Here is a 17,853-nt window from a genome sequence, read left to right on the forward strand (position 1 = left end):
CTTGGGATTGACATTTTCTTTTAAAAGTTTTCCTGTAACATCAAGTTACTGCGTACACTACATCATAAACTTTGTGTAATCAATTTCCTCTCTCCCCACAGGTGTGCCAAAACTGCCGCCTAACGTGTCACAAGAGGTGCTATACGAAGTCGTTCGCGTGCAGCAAAATCGCAAATACAGGCCCACTTGGTCCGGGAGGGACGGGCGTGGGTGTGACGGGTGTTATGAGCGGTGGTACCACCGTGTGTGACACTGGTGATCTGCCGACTAAGCTCTTCGGTGTTCCGCTGACGGGTCTGTGTGCTGGTAACGATGGTGTTAAAATTCCCGCCCAGATTTACAGTTTGATCATGATGATCGAAATGCATGGTTTGTACTCGGAGGGTATCTACAGGAAGAGCGGCGTCAGCTCAAAAATAAAAGAGCTGAAGGGCAAAATGGACAGGGGAATGGGTACCTCCGATGAGATGGACTACGAAAGTTACAATGTGCACGTCCTAACGAACGTGCTGAAATCTTTTCTGCGAGAGATGCCGGAACCGCTGCTAACCTTCGATCGGTACGATGATTTCCTGAGAGCGGCAGATCTGTCCGATGGGAACGATCGTGTTCAGACGCTTCTTTCACTGATTAAGAAGATTCCCCCTGCGCACCATTGTCTGCTGGAGAGGTTGATCTTCCATCTGGCGTTGGTAGCCAAACTAGAGCAGTATAACAGAATGTCAGCGAGTTCATTGGCAATTGTGTTCGCTCCATGTGTGCTGAGAACGAACAGATATGTTCCAGCACAGGATAGCTTGAACGATATTGGCCGACAAACAAAATGCATGGAGACACTGATAACGCAGAAGATGTTAAATGTGAAGAGTACACTGGCGGATATTGATACGTTGGATACGGCGGCTCATACGGCGACCACGCGGCTGAGTACACTGCGAAGCAGTAAAGTGTTCACACAGGAAGAAATGACGGCAAATGCACGAGGCGGTGGAGGAAGTCTGGAGACCGAAACCGAGGAGATGTTACTGGAGGGACACATCCAGGAAATTAAGAAGGAGAAGGCACTTCTGACGTCTACATTGCCGAGCTTGGCACGAGCGAGTTCCGATGACGATTTGCTCTCGACTGATCTGGACGGCGAGGGTGGAAGTTTGGACGATCTGAGTAGTAGCAAGGATAAAGATTTGGACAGTAGCTACAATAACGTGATCAGCGACAGTGGTATCTCAATCCGCTATCAGCCCCCGTCGGATCACGGTAGCAGTAATGTTAGTCTCAACAATGATGTAGCCATGGCTGTGAGTTATAATTTACGTGAGCAAAGCATCGATTATTTCCATAAGGTTGGCAAGACGAAATCGTTGTCCCACCAAACCCTAGTTGAACGGGAGGCGTTCCTTAAAAGTGGTAGCCAAAGTGGTTCTGCAACAACACCACAATCACCCACAACGACCATCACCACCTCGTCTTCATCCCCATCGTCGTCGGCCCCCTCGATGATCAAATCCCAGAATGGTAGTACAAGTAGCGTCAGTAACAACAGCACCTCCAGCAAGCGGTCCGATAGTCAACAGTTGAACCTCAGCCATTCGATGGTCACCCTATCGACGGGAGTCGGTTGCGCTGGTTCAGCCAGTAACTCCTCATCGTCCACCTCGGACCTCCAGCGGCAGAAACCGGTCATTATGCGTAGCATATCCGGTGGCTACGAACCATCGTCTTCCATATCAGGTGCAAGCTCCTCCCAGAAGATTCTGATCCAACAGTCAGCATCAATTCCTATCGCTTCATCATGCTCCTCTTCACTTGGCAATGTGAACAACAACAGCAGCAGCGGCAGTAGCAACAACAGCAATGTGTTGAAAGACAATAAGGAGCAAAAAATGAACCGGCGGATGTCCGGAAATAGACGACAGAACAGTGGCGGCGGTCCACATCCACCGCCATCTTCCAACATCAGTGGGGGTGGTTCCGGTAATAACGGTGACGACGAACCGATCATGGTTTGAAATCACTCACACGAAACACGCGTCAAGTGGTTTTAGATTAGTTTGTATCTTTTCTGTTTTCTCTAGTTTTTTTTGTAGTTTTTTTCTTTTAACTTAATGAAATCGGTTCATTTCGAAAACGGTGTCTCGTTTCAGAAGAATCTTCGATGGAAACGTTATTTGTTGTTAAAAATTATATAAAACACAATGAAAAATACGAAGCAGGAAGAAAATCGCATTCAGTTTTTATGTGTAACAAAACTATTATAACGATGATTTATTATTAATCTTATTTATAACGAGAAGCAGCGGAAAAATGTAACGAATGTGTGATTATAGAGAAGAAACAATGTTTGAATCTAACGAGAACAATATACTCGGTGTGTGTGTGTGTGTGTGTGTATGTGTGTGTGTGTGCGCGTGCGGTGGCTGGTTGTGCTAGCCAAACGCCGAAGGGAGCGAATGAATGCGAGAGTGTGCCGTTAGGATGTAGGACAGTTAAAACTCATTACACTATAGCGAGTCGAAAGTGGAAATAAGAAGCGGAAGCGCATATTAATTCACATATAGATAGAAAAAAGAATGAATCATTATAACAGAAGTGAAGAAAACGTTTATATAATAGAAACCACGCTACCCAAACGAATAATTAAACAAACAAAAAAAAAGGATTATTTCAAAGCGAATTAACGATTATACAAGAACATCTTTTGTTGGTGTTTGCTTTCGTTCCGAACTTATGTTTCCCTATCTTATGATTTCTTTGTTAATAGTTTTCTTTATTAAATTAGCTCTTTGTTTGCTATATTCGTAATTAATTTAAGACAATCCATCAAGAAAACACGATCTGCAAAGTGGACTTTTCTAAAAATCATATTCTAGCTTTGATATAGTTGTTCTCAGTGCTGGCGTTCTCCAAACGAAGAGTCAGTTGAGTCCACCCCTTCTCGCGTTACGTAATTGGAGCACGAGGCCTAAACCGTCGGGTTGCCTATTTTTGAAGGTAATCAGGAAGCCCATCAAACTTTTTTATCGGCCGATACTGATTGATGTAATGTACGCATATGCATACCTCTCTGTTTGAAAAGAAGTCTGCAGTTCGGTGGGCTTTTAATGCGTTGCATCTCTGATTTAAATCTTGATTCTTTTAGATTCCGAAAACACAAAACCATCTGTATCTCGGGATTGGTTGAAGGCTCAAGACATGTTTGATTATCAAAATGCAGATAATTTATTGTTAAAAATATAGAAAAAAAATATTCCGTTAGAGTTTTGACGAATTTTCGTACTTTTCTTCGGATACCCTCCATCAAAGTTTGGACTCTCTGTTGGTCAACCTCAGCGGCCATTTTATTCTACGATCTCTTCATGTCTGCAGCATACCGAGTCACTTTAGAACCTTTCTTCAATTTCCGCTTGACAATTGCCCAACATTTGAGCATATGAGGAGAATTGAGGTCTTTTTCAATGTAATAGACCCCATTGTCACAGTACCACTGAAGCATCTCTCGACTGTAGAGGCAGTTTACCAAAACTTCATCGGACCTTTGTGAGCCTTAGTAAACTAAAAGAAACTCTTCCCTATATATTTTCGAGTCCATTGTCTTGTTTGTGACGATAATCTTGTGTTTCTGTCCATAGCTGCAAAATCCTTGCCAAATCGAGAACTTCCTGGGACTTCTACTTCGGCAGCGGCCTTATACAATTTCAGACCTGGGAGGTGTCCAAACTCCATCTTCAGGTACGTTTCGTCACCCATCAGCGTGCATCCTTCGTACTTCGTCAAAACCTTGCTGTACAACTTTCGAGTTAGTCTTTTAACCACCAGATTTTGGCTCAGCGTAGTGTTTCGTTGCTTGCAGGCACCGAAATTACGATAATTTTCTCGCTCACAGAATCTCCAGATGGTACTTTCGAAGGAATTGTGTTTTTTGGAGTTCCTCTACGATGTGTTCTCTGATCCATCCGAACAACAATTGTACATTCACGAAAACGATATTCAAATATTATTGGCAACCCTTTACAATTGACCAACCAGCACCTGGTCCGGGATCGACCCCTCTATTGACTAGTCTTGTCTTAGACTACGGCCGATATACAATTTACAAGAACGTGTATTTACAAGAACCAAAACCTTAATGAAACATTGTCCTCTTATGGCAAGAGTTTCAACATTTCTCGTCGTCGATTACTTCCTCTGGGGATACGTGAAGGACCGTTGCTATGTTAATAAGCCACAAAATTTGGAGGAAAGAAATAACTCGGATTTTCAACAGCATCGAAGTCGTAATGTTAGAGTTGTGCATGAAGAATTTTGTTCACCGTTTAAAACGTGTTATCTAAAAAAAAAGGGGTGGTCACCAGGGTTACTGCTTTCGTGTAGTACTGCTTTCTCGTGTTCTATCTAAGGCGAAAAGATACAATAGTTTGCGTCATCGACTAGCTTTACAATTGATAAATAACACTGTTTATCTTTTTCCTACTGAAACACAGTTAATACGAATTTTTACATGTATACCATCAACATCGTCAAATTCATAATAAATATGCCAATCAATGATACTAAAGCTATGATTATGATTCAAGATTGAACCTATCAATTTAACCCTTTGCGGTTGTATTAAATTTCGACGTTTTTGTCGTACCGGTCGCATTTTTTTACATGATAGTGATGTATAACTTTGTGAGACTATGAAAGATGAACAAGATTCCTATATTTTTTTGTAAACTTCTGATAAGTATTTACTAAATAATGTTTGTATGTTTATGTTCAAAAAATATTTGCTATAATTCTTCTTTGTGTGATATCCTTCGCAGATGTTACAAAAATAATCAGTTTGGCGTCTTCCGCCTTTTATCTTTTTGTACGAACATACAATGCTCTTTACATCTACACAGTGCCGCAATACATGGAGTTTTCCATTAATCCCTTACTCAAGCATGGATGAAACATTTTGTTTATACTGAGTACCGTTATCTATTATTCATATTAGAACCGTTCGTTAAGAAAAGTGTGAGTTGATACATTGTTGCATAAATCATAATAAAGGTATACTTCTTTGTTGTTGTGGCTGAAGGTAGACAAACGACCGCAAAGGGTTGATACAGATTTCGATACAGATTTTCTGAGAAAACACACAGATAGAAAGATTTTTTGAGACCAAAAATACAGATTTTATTATGGCAACCCTGGTGGTCACATCGAAAATGTCCCAAAATAAGCTTTATTTCCACTTTGGTAGAAGTTTTCAAAATTTGTTGCGTTAGCGTTCAATCTGAAAGACCCTGTATGAATTTTTTTTTTTTTTTTTTTTTAGTAAAAATTATTGAAGTCCTCATCTAACGAAAATGAGGAACTGAGACGGCCCAATCCGCTGTCAGCCGCCGACCAGCCGTCGGAAGCGGTGGCCTGTGTTTCATCGATTGCCCGGTTACCTTGAAACATAGGTGACCATCCTTTAGTTAGGAGTGTCAGTGACCGTTGGACGACATACGTTTGCCCGGTTAATTTTTGTAAACGTAATGCACTAGGCAAACGCCGTAGATCAATGTACGCAGAGAAAAAGTAGAATATTTTCGGAAAAGTCTTAAGGAAAATGGGAAAAATCGGGAAATTGAATTCCCATATGCTCTAGAATTAGATCGTGAGTAGCTTAGGTTTCCATTCGAGGTTTTCGCTAACGAAATTGTTGATATTTATTAGAATTTTTACATTAGCGATTTTCGGGTTAAATAACGCACCGTTATGTCTTCTATCTATATAAATAAAAAAAAGATAGCCAATTATGTTGCTAAGCGCAAAACCTGAGGAACGAATCGTTCGATTTAAGCCGTCTTTATTTTGTTGTATTTATCTATGTCCGTAGATCAATGTATGGTGATATATTTTTTTTTATTTTTTTTAAAAACAATGTTCCACAATGATATCGTTGTTAGTCCAATTGGATTTCGCGTTTGCGGAATTAAGCCTTCTGTACCGTTAGTGTGAAGCGAAAATGGCAATGGAATCTCAGGTGGAATAACGCGCTTTGAAAATGAAAATTATGAATGAAAATTTACTTTTATGCATCAAACATGTATTCCATGTAACGGAGAAATATGTTATGTGCAAATAATTAAAGAATCTTGAATGAGATTTGTGGCTGAAAATAATTTTATATTATAATGACGAGTTTCGGTAGAAGTACTAGTAAACCTAAAGTAAAAGGAAATTGTAAAGGACCAATTAGAAAATCAATCAATGGAGAGTTCTGCGATTGAACCCACGAACGTTTGCTTCGTAAGAAAACGTAAATGCTCGAAGGTGTAATACCAAAAAATCAATTTTGGGCGGGACGAAGTTCGTGGGGTCAGCGTTCATAAAAAAATATTATGCTCCGCGAGCATTAATACGTAAGTACCAAGTTTATTAAATAAATACTAATAGTCGAATAATTATCCCAGTTTTCAAACGAAAAACAGGACATGTGCAAATTAAGAGCAGGGGTGGATAAACTATTTTTTACATACTGTATGTATCTCACGTGTTACAAGGGGTGCTCGATATCTTTCAAGATAAGAGAGTTTGTATACATTGTCAAAAATTGCTTTACTTTTTTTCAAAATGTGCATGACACATTCTTCAATGCATTCGAATCAACTTTTGCAGCCTTTGTACCACTTCGACAGAGGCTGGTTTTTGATAGTCAAATTAGGCCATATTCAATGTTTTAACACATTGCGGACCGCTCACGAGATTTCTTGTGTTTCGCGTTCCGTCTGTTACGGATTTTTTTTTCATACATACATTTATTGAATCTTCCATAATGTGGAAATAACAATAATTGGTTATACATTTAGTTCTAACATAATAAAGTATTACGTTTGTTGTCAATTCTTACAGTTAAAATTTCACATGTGTGATGGAGCACAACACTAACGTTTGACCACGTTCAAATAATTAAGGTTTTTTTCTTCAGACGTGTTACCATAGGTTGACCGAGTCGCCTTGCTAGTGGATTTGGATGCTTCTTCACCTTTTCCGCATATTTCCTCCTCGTTTTATCGTTCTTCTTTACCCGTCGCCATCCTTAAGTCTCGATGTATGACACTATTGCGAATGTACCAAGGGGCCCCAGTAATTTGTCTTAGCAGTTTATTTTGTACTCTTTCGATGATTTCGATATTACTTGCTGAAGCTGTTTGCCATAGTTGACAGCCGTAATGCCAAATAGGTTTCAGCATGGATTTGTATAGAAGTATCTTGAACTCTAGTTTTAATTTCGACTTCCTCCCGATTAGCCAATGTATTTGTTTTGCTCGCATCTTCAATTGCGTTTTCTTCGCATCTATGTGTTTCTTCCAGGTTAGACGACGATCTAGATGTACACCAAGATATTTAATTTCATTCGACTGCAGATCCATTGAACTTGATTTGTGGGCATGTGTTCCTATTAAGCGTGAACGTAACGTGGACACATTTTGATTTACTTTAATTCTCCATTTTTGAAGCCACTTTTCCACGACCGTTATGTGTTCCTGGAGATCCCGTGAAGCAATCGTTCTGTTTTTGTGACTGCTGAGAATAGCTGTGTCATCTGCGAATGTTGTAGTGTTGTAGTAAGTTACGCGCGGTCGGGAGATCAGCTGTGTAGATGAGATAGAGAACTGGTCCAAGAACACTGCCCTGAGGAACGCCAGCATAAATTTCTTGCTCTGGTGATAGAGTTTGGTTATACCGAACATGAAACTTTCTTCCCAGTAGAGGCCTTCATATACTTTACGAATTTTTTCTATCAATCGGTGCACTTGTTCAATAGTGCCATGTTTTGCTCGGAATCCGAATTGATAATTCGGGATTAATCTTTCAATCTCGGGTGCTGATTTTATCAGGATAATTTTTTCGAACACTTTTTTCGAAGATTGGAAGGATGCTGATAGGTCTATTAGATTCCACTTTCTGTGCGTCTTTCCCTGGCTTAGGAATCATAATGATGGTCGAAATTTTCCATGCTTGTGGGAAATATCCTTTATGGGTCATTGCGTTGAAAATTCTCGTGAGATGTTTAATTGCTATGTCAGGTAGTTCCTTGATCATATATCCGTTGATGTGGTCGATACCGGGTGACTTTTTCACATTGATTTGATTATTGATAACATGTCTCACCAGCCGATGTTTGATTTTCATTTTGTTTTGGTTTATAGCACCAGAAAATTCGAGCGTTTCTTGATTAGGTCCGGATTGATTCGGAGTGAAAACTTTTTGAAGATGGTTTGCAAAAGTGGCTGCTTTTTCATCGTCACTTCTGGCCAAATTACCAGAGGGCATTCTAAACGGCGGGACCTGTAACTGAGGTCGTTTTAGATTCTTAGTTGCCTTCCATAGTGAGTAATTATTATTTTGATTTGGCGATAATTCAGTTAAGTAATTATGGAATTTTTCATCTTTCTCGTCTTGTAATAGCTATCTTAATTTAAGTTGTGCCACATTGAATTGGTTTTTAGATTCTGGCGATCGTTTGTTTTGCCAGATACGTCTTAGTCGTCGCTTTTCTGCAACTGCTTATTTTATGTGGGAGGCAGTAATAATTTTTTTGTGTTTCTGAGGCTTCATAGGTGGGGTAGCTATCTTTGCAGCGTTCTTCATGAGTACACTGAGCTGGTTAACTGCTTCCTCAATATGATGTTCGTTATCCAGAGGTAGATCGAGAATGTTAGAGGAGATATATGTCTTACGTTTCGTCCAATTCGTTGAAAAGTTAGTGAGATTAGATGACGTCTGCTTCACTTCCTTTTCTATGAAGTATTCCAGGAGTATTGGTGAGTGATCAGATGATAAATCCAGAAGAAGCTTCGATCGAATTCGTTTACTATTAATATTTTTTGTGACAGCGAAATCTAGCAGGTCCGGAAGTCGTGCGAGGTCCTCTGGCCAGTGTGTCGGTTCACCGCATGATGCAATGTCATAGCCAGAGTCAGTGATAACGTTGTATAATACGCGTCCACGAGTGGTAATCAGCCTTGATCCCCAAAAGGTGTCTCTAACGCGTTCACGCGTTAAAGTCACCAGCGACGATAAATCGGTGCCCTTGGAGTGAGAAGAAGTCTTTCAGTTCCTCTTCCGAAAGGTGGTGGTTCGGTGAAGAGTAGAGTGCTGTTAGTACTATTTTCTCAGATTTATTCTCGATGCACACAGCCGCTGCTTGGATATTAAGAGTACTGTGACGGTGCCATAAATAGTGTGGAATATCTCGTTTGATGAGGATCGCAGCCCCACCTCTTGCTGACCCGTGCGGGTGATTTGTACCATAGAAATCATATCCCGTCAGATGAGTTTCATTGATAAGAAAAACGTCAATGTCGTGTTGGTTCAAGAATAGTTTAATTTCATTCAAATGGTTATGTATCCCGTTTGCATTCCAATAGCAGATTTTCAAAAACATTATTTTGAACATTGAAATTTTTGATGAGAAGTTGCTGGCTGCGCAACATTTCTTGCATCATTGTTTACATTGATGTCATGAGTTGCATTATTGAACCCATAAATACTTGTAATTGGTCCGCGGGAGGAATTATTGGTGTTGAAGGTTGGGAGAGTAGAGCATCCCTATACGATGTGCTAGGTGTAGGCGTGAAACCAGGAGGTTGGGGTTTCGGGTGTGTGGCTGAATTTACCATTGGTTGCAGGGTTGGCTGATAGTTTGCAGGCCTGCTAGTTGCAGCTTTTTGTCGAGATTCTTGCGGTTTTTTCTTTAATGTTGTATATACAGGGCACCCCCTGTAGTTTGCAGTGTGGTTGCCACCGCAGTTGCTGCATTTTTTTGCTTCTGTTGTTGTTCTTGAGACTGGGCATTTTTTTTGTCTCATGAATGCCACTGCAGACTACACAGACTGCTGGAAGGTTGCAATAACCTTTAGTATGCCCGTATTCTTGGCAGTTGTGACACTGCACAGGGCCAGTCCGTTTGTGCAGCTCTTCGAACGTCACTACACGATTTAAAAGTCGGGTGACTTTATAAATTGGATCCACTTCACCCGGTTTCAATTTCCTCGTTGATGGCTCTAGTTCTACTCTATAGAGCGGCTGTGGTTTTTTTAGTCGGTTCAACATATTAGTAACCGAAGTCACTTCAAAACCTTTATCGATAAGAACGTCTTTTATATCATCGGGTGAAACACCCTGTTCTATGCCTTTCAGCACCACAGTTAGACATTTCCAAGCTTTTAAGCGGTAGGTGTAATAGAGAGTTTTTTCCTTCTCTAAAGCGTTCACAATTTTGCGATAATCGTCAATCGTATTGCACTGCACTTTTAGTTCACTAATGTTTCCGCGTTGCACATTGCGACACAGAAAATTGTTGCTACCGATAGCTTTTTTAACTAGGTCAATCGCGTTTCTAGTTACCACCTGACGCAGGTAAATCGGTGCGGGCTTTGATTCTACAGTTTTTTGCTGTGCACCTTCGTCGTTCACCGGAGCAAGGGCATCGAACCTATTGCTCAGAGGGATAACTGTGTTGGCTGTAGTGTTTGTTTTTTTGGCTGCGTTGCCAGTGTTTGCACTATTGGGACCTATTTTTCTTTTAAAATAGTGAGAGTTCGGGTTGAGTAGCGTACTGGAGTGGACGTGTGTTTTTGCGCTCCGTGCTTTGACCTTTATGTGCTTGCGATTCCTGCCGTTTTAAAGTGTCATGACCAGTGAAACTGATGAACATTGTTCTAGTGGAATGAAAACCAGTGAAATTCGGTTGAATTCCATGATTTATAGTGAGATAAAAATAAAAAGTGACATCAGATCGAGAGAAGCCATTTTTTTTCGGCTCGTAATTATTTGTTAGTTAGAATTTTCTCTAACGTTATGCTCCTGATTGTCGGCACTCTCGCAATGTGCTCTTGTTCGTCACGCTCTCGGTTTCGTGTCTCTCTCAGTTCTCGCGCTCTCAAATGCGTGTTGTTTTCTTATCGTCGCGTAATCGGTTTCGGGAAGACTGTTTACAAATATATGTTATGGGAAAATCTATGCTTAGCTTCATGTGATTGATTTGGAGTTGCTAACGAGTATGAAGATGTTCTTGGGTTTTTTTTTGCACCGCCGTAGTGAACGTATCACATCGAAAGAAAGCGCTGACATCGCTGGACTGAGGATACGAGCTAAGTTGTATTTTTCATTCCTATCTCATACATATTACAAACATTACATTTAATTTATTGTGGGTTCCTGTGGGTGTGGGTAGAGATTTTATTTCATTTCATTTCATATAGCAGCTGTGTGTTAACGGTTCCAGATTTGAGTACAATCATAGGCAAAACAGGAGTTCCCGCTGCAATCAGTGACTCGAATATGTGGAGGTGACGGGCGGATGTGTGTGTGTGTGTAGCGTGTTTCTGAGCGATTGGCGGATTGATCCGGAGAGTGAGATTCATCATCCTCTCTAGCGAGTGCGTCCTAATGTTCGGTTTCGTTAACTGGGCTGCAGCAGTTGTAATGTAAGCTGCCATTTGAATTCATCTTGAAATGACTGACTCTGAACTCCAGGATGTGCCTCACATTATGGAGTTGTCAGAATTCACTTTATGTTGCGTGTCTAAAGTAGTTTGTGTAGATTGTGATTAGCTTGTTGCCAAAAAAATATTATTCTCTGCATACAGAAGGACTTGGAAAATGGAGGAGAAGGATTTGGTCACTCAACCCTACTGTTCGCAAATGTTTGTATATGTGTTTGTATGTATTTGTATTTATTTTTTTCTCTTTTTTTCGAGTTTCTGCTGTACTATAAACTATGTTGTTTTTTTTTTTTAAATTCTGGATTCCAAATAAGGTGGTTGCAGAATTATAATTTCAAATGTCTTTCCTCGTCGATTCTATGTTGAGCCTTTTTTTCAAAGGGTCGAGGAACTCGGATTTTAAAATCAGATTCCGTGTTCATACACACACTCTCGTTTACTGTGATGGTGGATGCGACTGTGTGCGAGAGGTGGCCGTACGAGATGTTAAGGTCGTGGGATTGCAGCTGCATTGAATGATATTGGTGTGGATGCATTGCTTTCCCTCGCTTTGTTCGGACTTGCTGCTTCGAGCGGGCAGAGTGGTTTATTTTTTTTTTTCGTCAGTTGTGCAGTCAAATTTTTGTGTGAGCTCGGATCCACTGTCAACGTAGCCTTGAGTGCAGTTATGTTGAATCCGAGTACATATGGTTTGATTGTACGATAGCTAAGGTAAGGAGACGAGCTATTTTGTTCGCTTGGTCTGGCCGATTTCGGGTGGCGCGAGGGGACACTGACAGCCGCACCGGTGCAATTCTGTGTAGCTGTTTACTTCTCGCGATTGCATACGATTCGAGTGGCCCCATTTTCGCACAGAGGTTCATCAAATTTAACCAAAATATGGAACTAGTATGAACATAGTAGCTTTAGTGTGTTCATTTATACTCTAATTGAGGGTGATTGTTTCTAGATGAGTTCTCTCGGTTACCTTCTCAGGTTTCCCCACAGTTAAAACTTCGCAGTTGCGATTGGATTTCGATAACAAATATGTGCAGAAAAATTTAAAATCTTATTAATGTTACAAGTTTTCCTTCTCAGGATACCTAAAGATCTCTGCCGCGTGTTGAGATATGAGATTTTCAAAATTTAGTTCCATTCAATAGATTGCGTTTACATAATCACATCACTTACCACAGTGAATCCTGATTATTACCACTTCCCACTAACAATTATCCCTTCCTTGATAAACGCTAGGGAACCACGCTATAGAGGCGACCCTTCTGGTCTTAGGGCGGCGAATATCATACTAACATTCCTTTCCTTCCCCTGGTGACTGTAAGGACGTGGCCGGCGTCGTTATTGACCATTTAAAGCTCGAATCACCGAAAATTGCACAACGAGAATGATTTGCTAGTCCCAAGCGTCATTCTGTGTGTTCTTTGTGCAATTTGGTTGGTTCAGGTCAATCACGGAGAGCAACTACGAATTGTACAGTCTACCCAAGCTCAAGCTCAAGCTCAAGCTCATTTTTCTTTTAAAATAGCGATCTACCCCTGTTTGCACTTTTTTATCGTCTGTTGGTTTCTTCACATTTGAGATGAAATTACTATTTTCCGGCGATTTGTTCAAAGCGGGCTCACTTTCAGCGCAGGTTGACGAGTTCTCTACCGCATCACTTTTTTTCGTCGGCGTTCTGGAAAGGCCAGATTTTACAAACGGATTGACTTGTTCTCCGTTCATATCACTACGAGGATACTTCGTCCTTCTCACTCTCTATTAACACTCTTGAAGGAGCGCCAGAAGCGAGCGCAAAATAAAGTGCGAACGCGTACACTATCGCAGCGAACGAACTTGCCACGGGCTTGAGGGGTAAAAGAAAGACTGGACTGCTCAGCTCAATAGCCAAGCAGCGAATGTCTGTTACGGATGGATCACGAAATAACCAGTGTTTTCTACACTTGAAGGTTAAATCCTTGGTTTCCCAGGAGTCTAACAAGGCCTACCGATGCCTCGGCTTCGTCTCATCCACATCGAAGGAAACGATCTCATTCGTGGAATCCGAACAAATGAAGCGTTCAAGTTTGCCCCAAAACGTGCGGTCCTTAATATGTTAATGTGAAACTATTATCCAAAGCTGATGTCAGGTTTGACATTTTGTGAAAGATGATTGCATATCTCAAAACATATCCAGCGATCTCGCGATAGTGGTTATTCGGATTAACCCTTATAAAACCGTGGAAACTTTACCTTTGATAAAATATTAACTATTGAAACTGTAGAAAAAATTTGGTGACAATATAGTTGCCACTGCCCGTTAACCCCAAAACACTGTTTGCCGCTGCTTTGTAAAATCACCTTATTGCGCTTGCGCACTTTTATCTATTTGGTTTTTGCATTACCGAACTCAAAAATCGAAATAATATTTCTAGTGCAGTGAAAAAAAAAGTATTTTTTATATAGACTTACGAAAAAATTGAAAATTTGAATTTTTAATCAAATACACCATTTATTTTACTGAAAATACTGCATTATCTCACATAATATATCATCAATACTACATCTACAGTTAAAAACTTATAAACTTGTTGTATTTTCAATGAATTGAAATAGAATTTTCTGCTGGCGCTCTAAAATCGTCGTTGTGTTACATAAAAATGACCCCCAAATTGATATCGTACATTTTTAGCAGCCCGAAAAAAATGGAGTATTGCCAGATACCTTTACAAGTCTTTGGTTAAGTTTTTTTCTGGGTGGCAATATGGTTGCCACTGCTAGTGATCCCCGATTTTTGAAATAAATCGTTCATCAGCTAATTTTTTTTATAGTCATAATTTTGTTTATTTTATGTTTTGCACAGTTATTGTTTGACTTTTAAAATTTGTACTACTCATTCACACTCAAATGAAAGTTTAACGCATTTACATCAAGGTTACTTTCAGAACTTTTTACAAAATTTATATAATTCAGAATCGAATACCTTTCAGCAGTTTGTTATTCGATACGCCAAATAAGCCCCAAATAATCGATTAATCGTCACACAGAGAGAAATAATTAGTTAGACTAATATTTCTCATTTGCTAGAAAGCCATCTGGAATCGAGCGTGTTCATTCCGCCTGAAAATCAATTATTATCTTTTACACTCCCCTAAACTCGTAAACGAAGCTCAATTTGCGTTGACGGCATTGAGTTTCGTTTACGAGTTTAGGGGAGCATCAAAGATTATGATTGAATGTCAGGATAAAACTGTAGTGGCCGTACGTTTTTTTCTTTGGGTTTGGATCGATTAATCGACGTAAATTTTTCTTTCGCTTCAAGTATTGGTTGCGCAGTTTTCGTTCGATTAATAATCGATTTCTGTAGGAAGTATTCGATTAATTGATTAATCGAACGATTATCGGGGATCACTAGCCACGGCCTTATAAAGGGTTAACTGATGCCTCATTTCTTTTCGAGTGTTTTGCAATGCACTGACGGGGACAGCTTTTCTAACCAACAGATCCAATCCTTGCATGTACATAATTCGAAGTTTGCAGATCGTGTTATGATCCGAAGATTATAAAGCACGTTAATTTATTTCAACTGTGTTTTTATTTTTTACCAAGTTATAAGCACCTGTTATATATTTACAAAACTATCAGTTTTAGAATGAGAATGTACCCACCGTGATGAGCGAGAACGGCTAGCCAAAATGTAGGCAACCGGAACGCAGCTGGTGGTTGTTGTCACCACTGCTGTTTCCACTCACGGTAAGCCGAGTTTACACTGAGGCACGCTACACACAGTTCCTCCATCGAAGCAATACAACGCGACAATCCAACCCTTCTACATGATCGACGTATCGAAGAGAATCGTCTTCTGTTCGACAGCCAACGGATCGGTGCGGATTGCCGTTCATTGTTGTCTCTGTGGGATCTCATATTTAGTTCCATCGACGACAACCTCAATGCAGCGCATGCTTTCATTGTTGTGTTACAATTTCTGTTCAAACGTTAAGTATTTTATAAGAAGTAGGATAAAATTCCACTTTATTTTCAAAATAATTGTTGGTAGCATAAAAAAATAACATTGGTGTCAGTCGAGCATTGATTAAACATTGCCTTCGCATGAGTCACATCCTCTTACATCCCAAAGGTTATCGTCGGATGTTGATTGAGCAGACATAAGAGAACCTACAAATATAAATCTACGATACGATTATTCCTAGGTTACTGAATGTGTCATCGATGTAATTTATTTAAAGGATAACACAACACCACGGCTTACAGAGACAAGGCTAGTTCTTTAGCGAGTAAACATTTTTTTTGATGACGTCATCCGAATTGTCAGTGTAAAAGTCACCAGTTGTATTTTGTTTTCCGACTTACGCGTAAATGTTCCTGAAATGAAAAATCAAAAATGGTTCAATGCGCTGTGAGCGGGTGTATAAATTATGAAAATGACATTATTGGACCAAAAAAGAGATTCTTTCGCTTTCCGAAAAACCGAGAATTATGTTCTTTGTGGATAAATGTTTTATCAAATTATTCATGGTGTTAAATATGATTATATATTATCAACGCACAAACTTACAAAGCACGAAAAATAAAAAATTAGAACACATTGTTTACTTCAACGACTCAGATGACGTCACTAAAAAATGACTGATCCGGAGTAGCTAGCCTTGTCTTTGTAAGCCGTGACACAACACAAAGATACAGTTTCTTCAGAGTAACGAACAAAGCAAGCGCTATTCATTCATAGAAAAATCAACAAAATCGAAGTGAAAGTTTTGCAGTAATAAACCCAGAAAAAGGAGACATGCACATAATAGATGAATAGTGGTAAATAGAAAAAAAGTATAAAATATATTTACAAATCTTGATGTATGTAACATTAAACATTTGAACAAAAAACAACAGAGATCATTCGAATAACAATCAAAACTAAACTTGTATAATAATCACCAACAAATACAAAACATTCTCAGTGTCAGGAATTATGAATAAATTGAAAATCACTCTTGAAATGTTGATTCATCATCATAAAAAAAAGAACTCGATGGAAGTCAAATCGTTAGTTGGAAGCATTGGTTCAAACGATTAATGACATGCATTTTCATTACTCAGGAATCATTGCAACCGGTTTAAAACCATTCGAATCTTGTTATTTTGTTCCCTATCGTTAAACGATACGTTTGTATTGAAACACTACAACATAGCTAGAGACAAATCAAAAGCCCTTTGTTTTCCAACTGGTTCACGAATCGTGTTTGTATACCACTGTTCTCCTTTTTGGGCCCCGGTTTTGTCCTTAGGACATGTTCTTTCAGCAATAAATAAAATCTCGAAATAGTAAACCTCTATTTAGCATTAAAACTGAGTCCGTCTGCAGTATTCTCCAATATATTTGGTTCTAGATCTGAGAGCATTTTTTATGCAACATTGAATCATACGGATGCTTTTCAAAGCAGAATACGAAAGTGGATAGCAGGAAATTACACCAGCGAAAACACAACTAGTTGATCGAAAATTGAAATCCTATAAGCAAATGTAAGCAGGAGATAAGAAAAACAAACAAACAAATGAGACACTAAAAGTTGAAGATGTTATTCCATATTTTTCGTGAATGTATTTGTTTGCAAAACAAAATGAAAAAGTTAGATAATATTTACCACAAAAAAAACAGTGTATAATAACAATATGTAAAACCCTATAAACAATGCAGTTAGAAAGGGTGGTAGACCGATGATACAAGCAGAAGGAAAACGTGAACAGAAAACAAAAAAAAACTATATATACAAAACATTTATGAACATTTATATTGGATTATTGTAAAGGTATTGTATGAATGATAATTTATTTATGTCGGAGCAGACACAAATTACACGGGAAAGGTATCTTTGAGAAAACTATGAAGCGACGGACGAAGCAACGGGATGTTTTTAAGGAGTATTTCAATAAACTTGTTAAAAAAGATTAGTTTTATTGACGAAGCGTATCACAGCGTCACGATCGTTGTTAGTTCCCCGAAAACTGATGTACTCTCGTGAAACCGCATTTATCGCTAATCGAAACATTTATTTGTGTTATTAAGTTTTCACTGTCAATGGTAAAAGCGGATACTGAACTGGAAAATTATAGATATGTTTTGATCATAAGTTCAGCTATAGCGAAAATATATGCGGTTGTGCCATGAAGTTCCTTAGTGGATATCGCACGGTACTTTAATTCAAATACGGAGCAGCTTGGTAGTTTATTATCACAATATTTGGACTATCCCTCCTATACCACCCAATAGATGCGGTCGGTTCATAAGTAGAGTATTCTGTGACGGCCGACAGATGGAGCACAAGGCTGTTGAATGAAACTTGGCATACAAGAGTGTTTCTGCTAACTGACTTGTATCGGGTAAATTTGTTGACGT

The 17,853-nt window shown here is 39.3% G+C and overlaps 1 protein-coding gene across 6 annotated transcripts in view; it reads left to right on the forward strand.

Annotated features, from left to right (window-relative positions):
* The window catches only part of LOC129780142 (unconventional myosin-IXa-like), a 170,626-nt gene extending 153,221 nt beyond the window's left edge, over positions 1-17,405 (forward strand). For all 6 annotated transcript variants that reach the window (XM_055788123.1, XM_055788122.1, XM_055788124.1 and 3 more), the window contains one exon: positions 102-17,405. In XM_055788123.1, coding sequence (XP_055644098.1) covers positions 102-2,009 — 1,908 coding nt within the window. In that variant the 3' untranslated portion in view covers positions 2,010-17,405. The remainder of the gene's footprint in view (positions 1-101) is intronic.
* Positions 17,406-17,853: the final 448 nt, after the last annotated feature.

This window comes from Toxorhynchites rutilus, chromosome 3, assembly GCF_029784135.1.
Source record: "Toxorhynchites rutilus septentrionalis strain SRP chromosome 3, ASM2978413v1, whole genome shotgun sequence".
Lineage (NCBI taxonomy): Eukaryota > Metazoa > Arthropoda > Insecta > Diptera > Culicidae > Toxorhynchites > Toxorhynchites rutilus.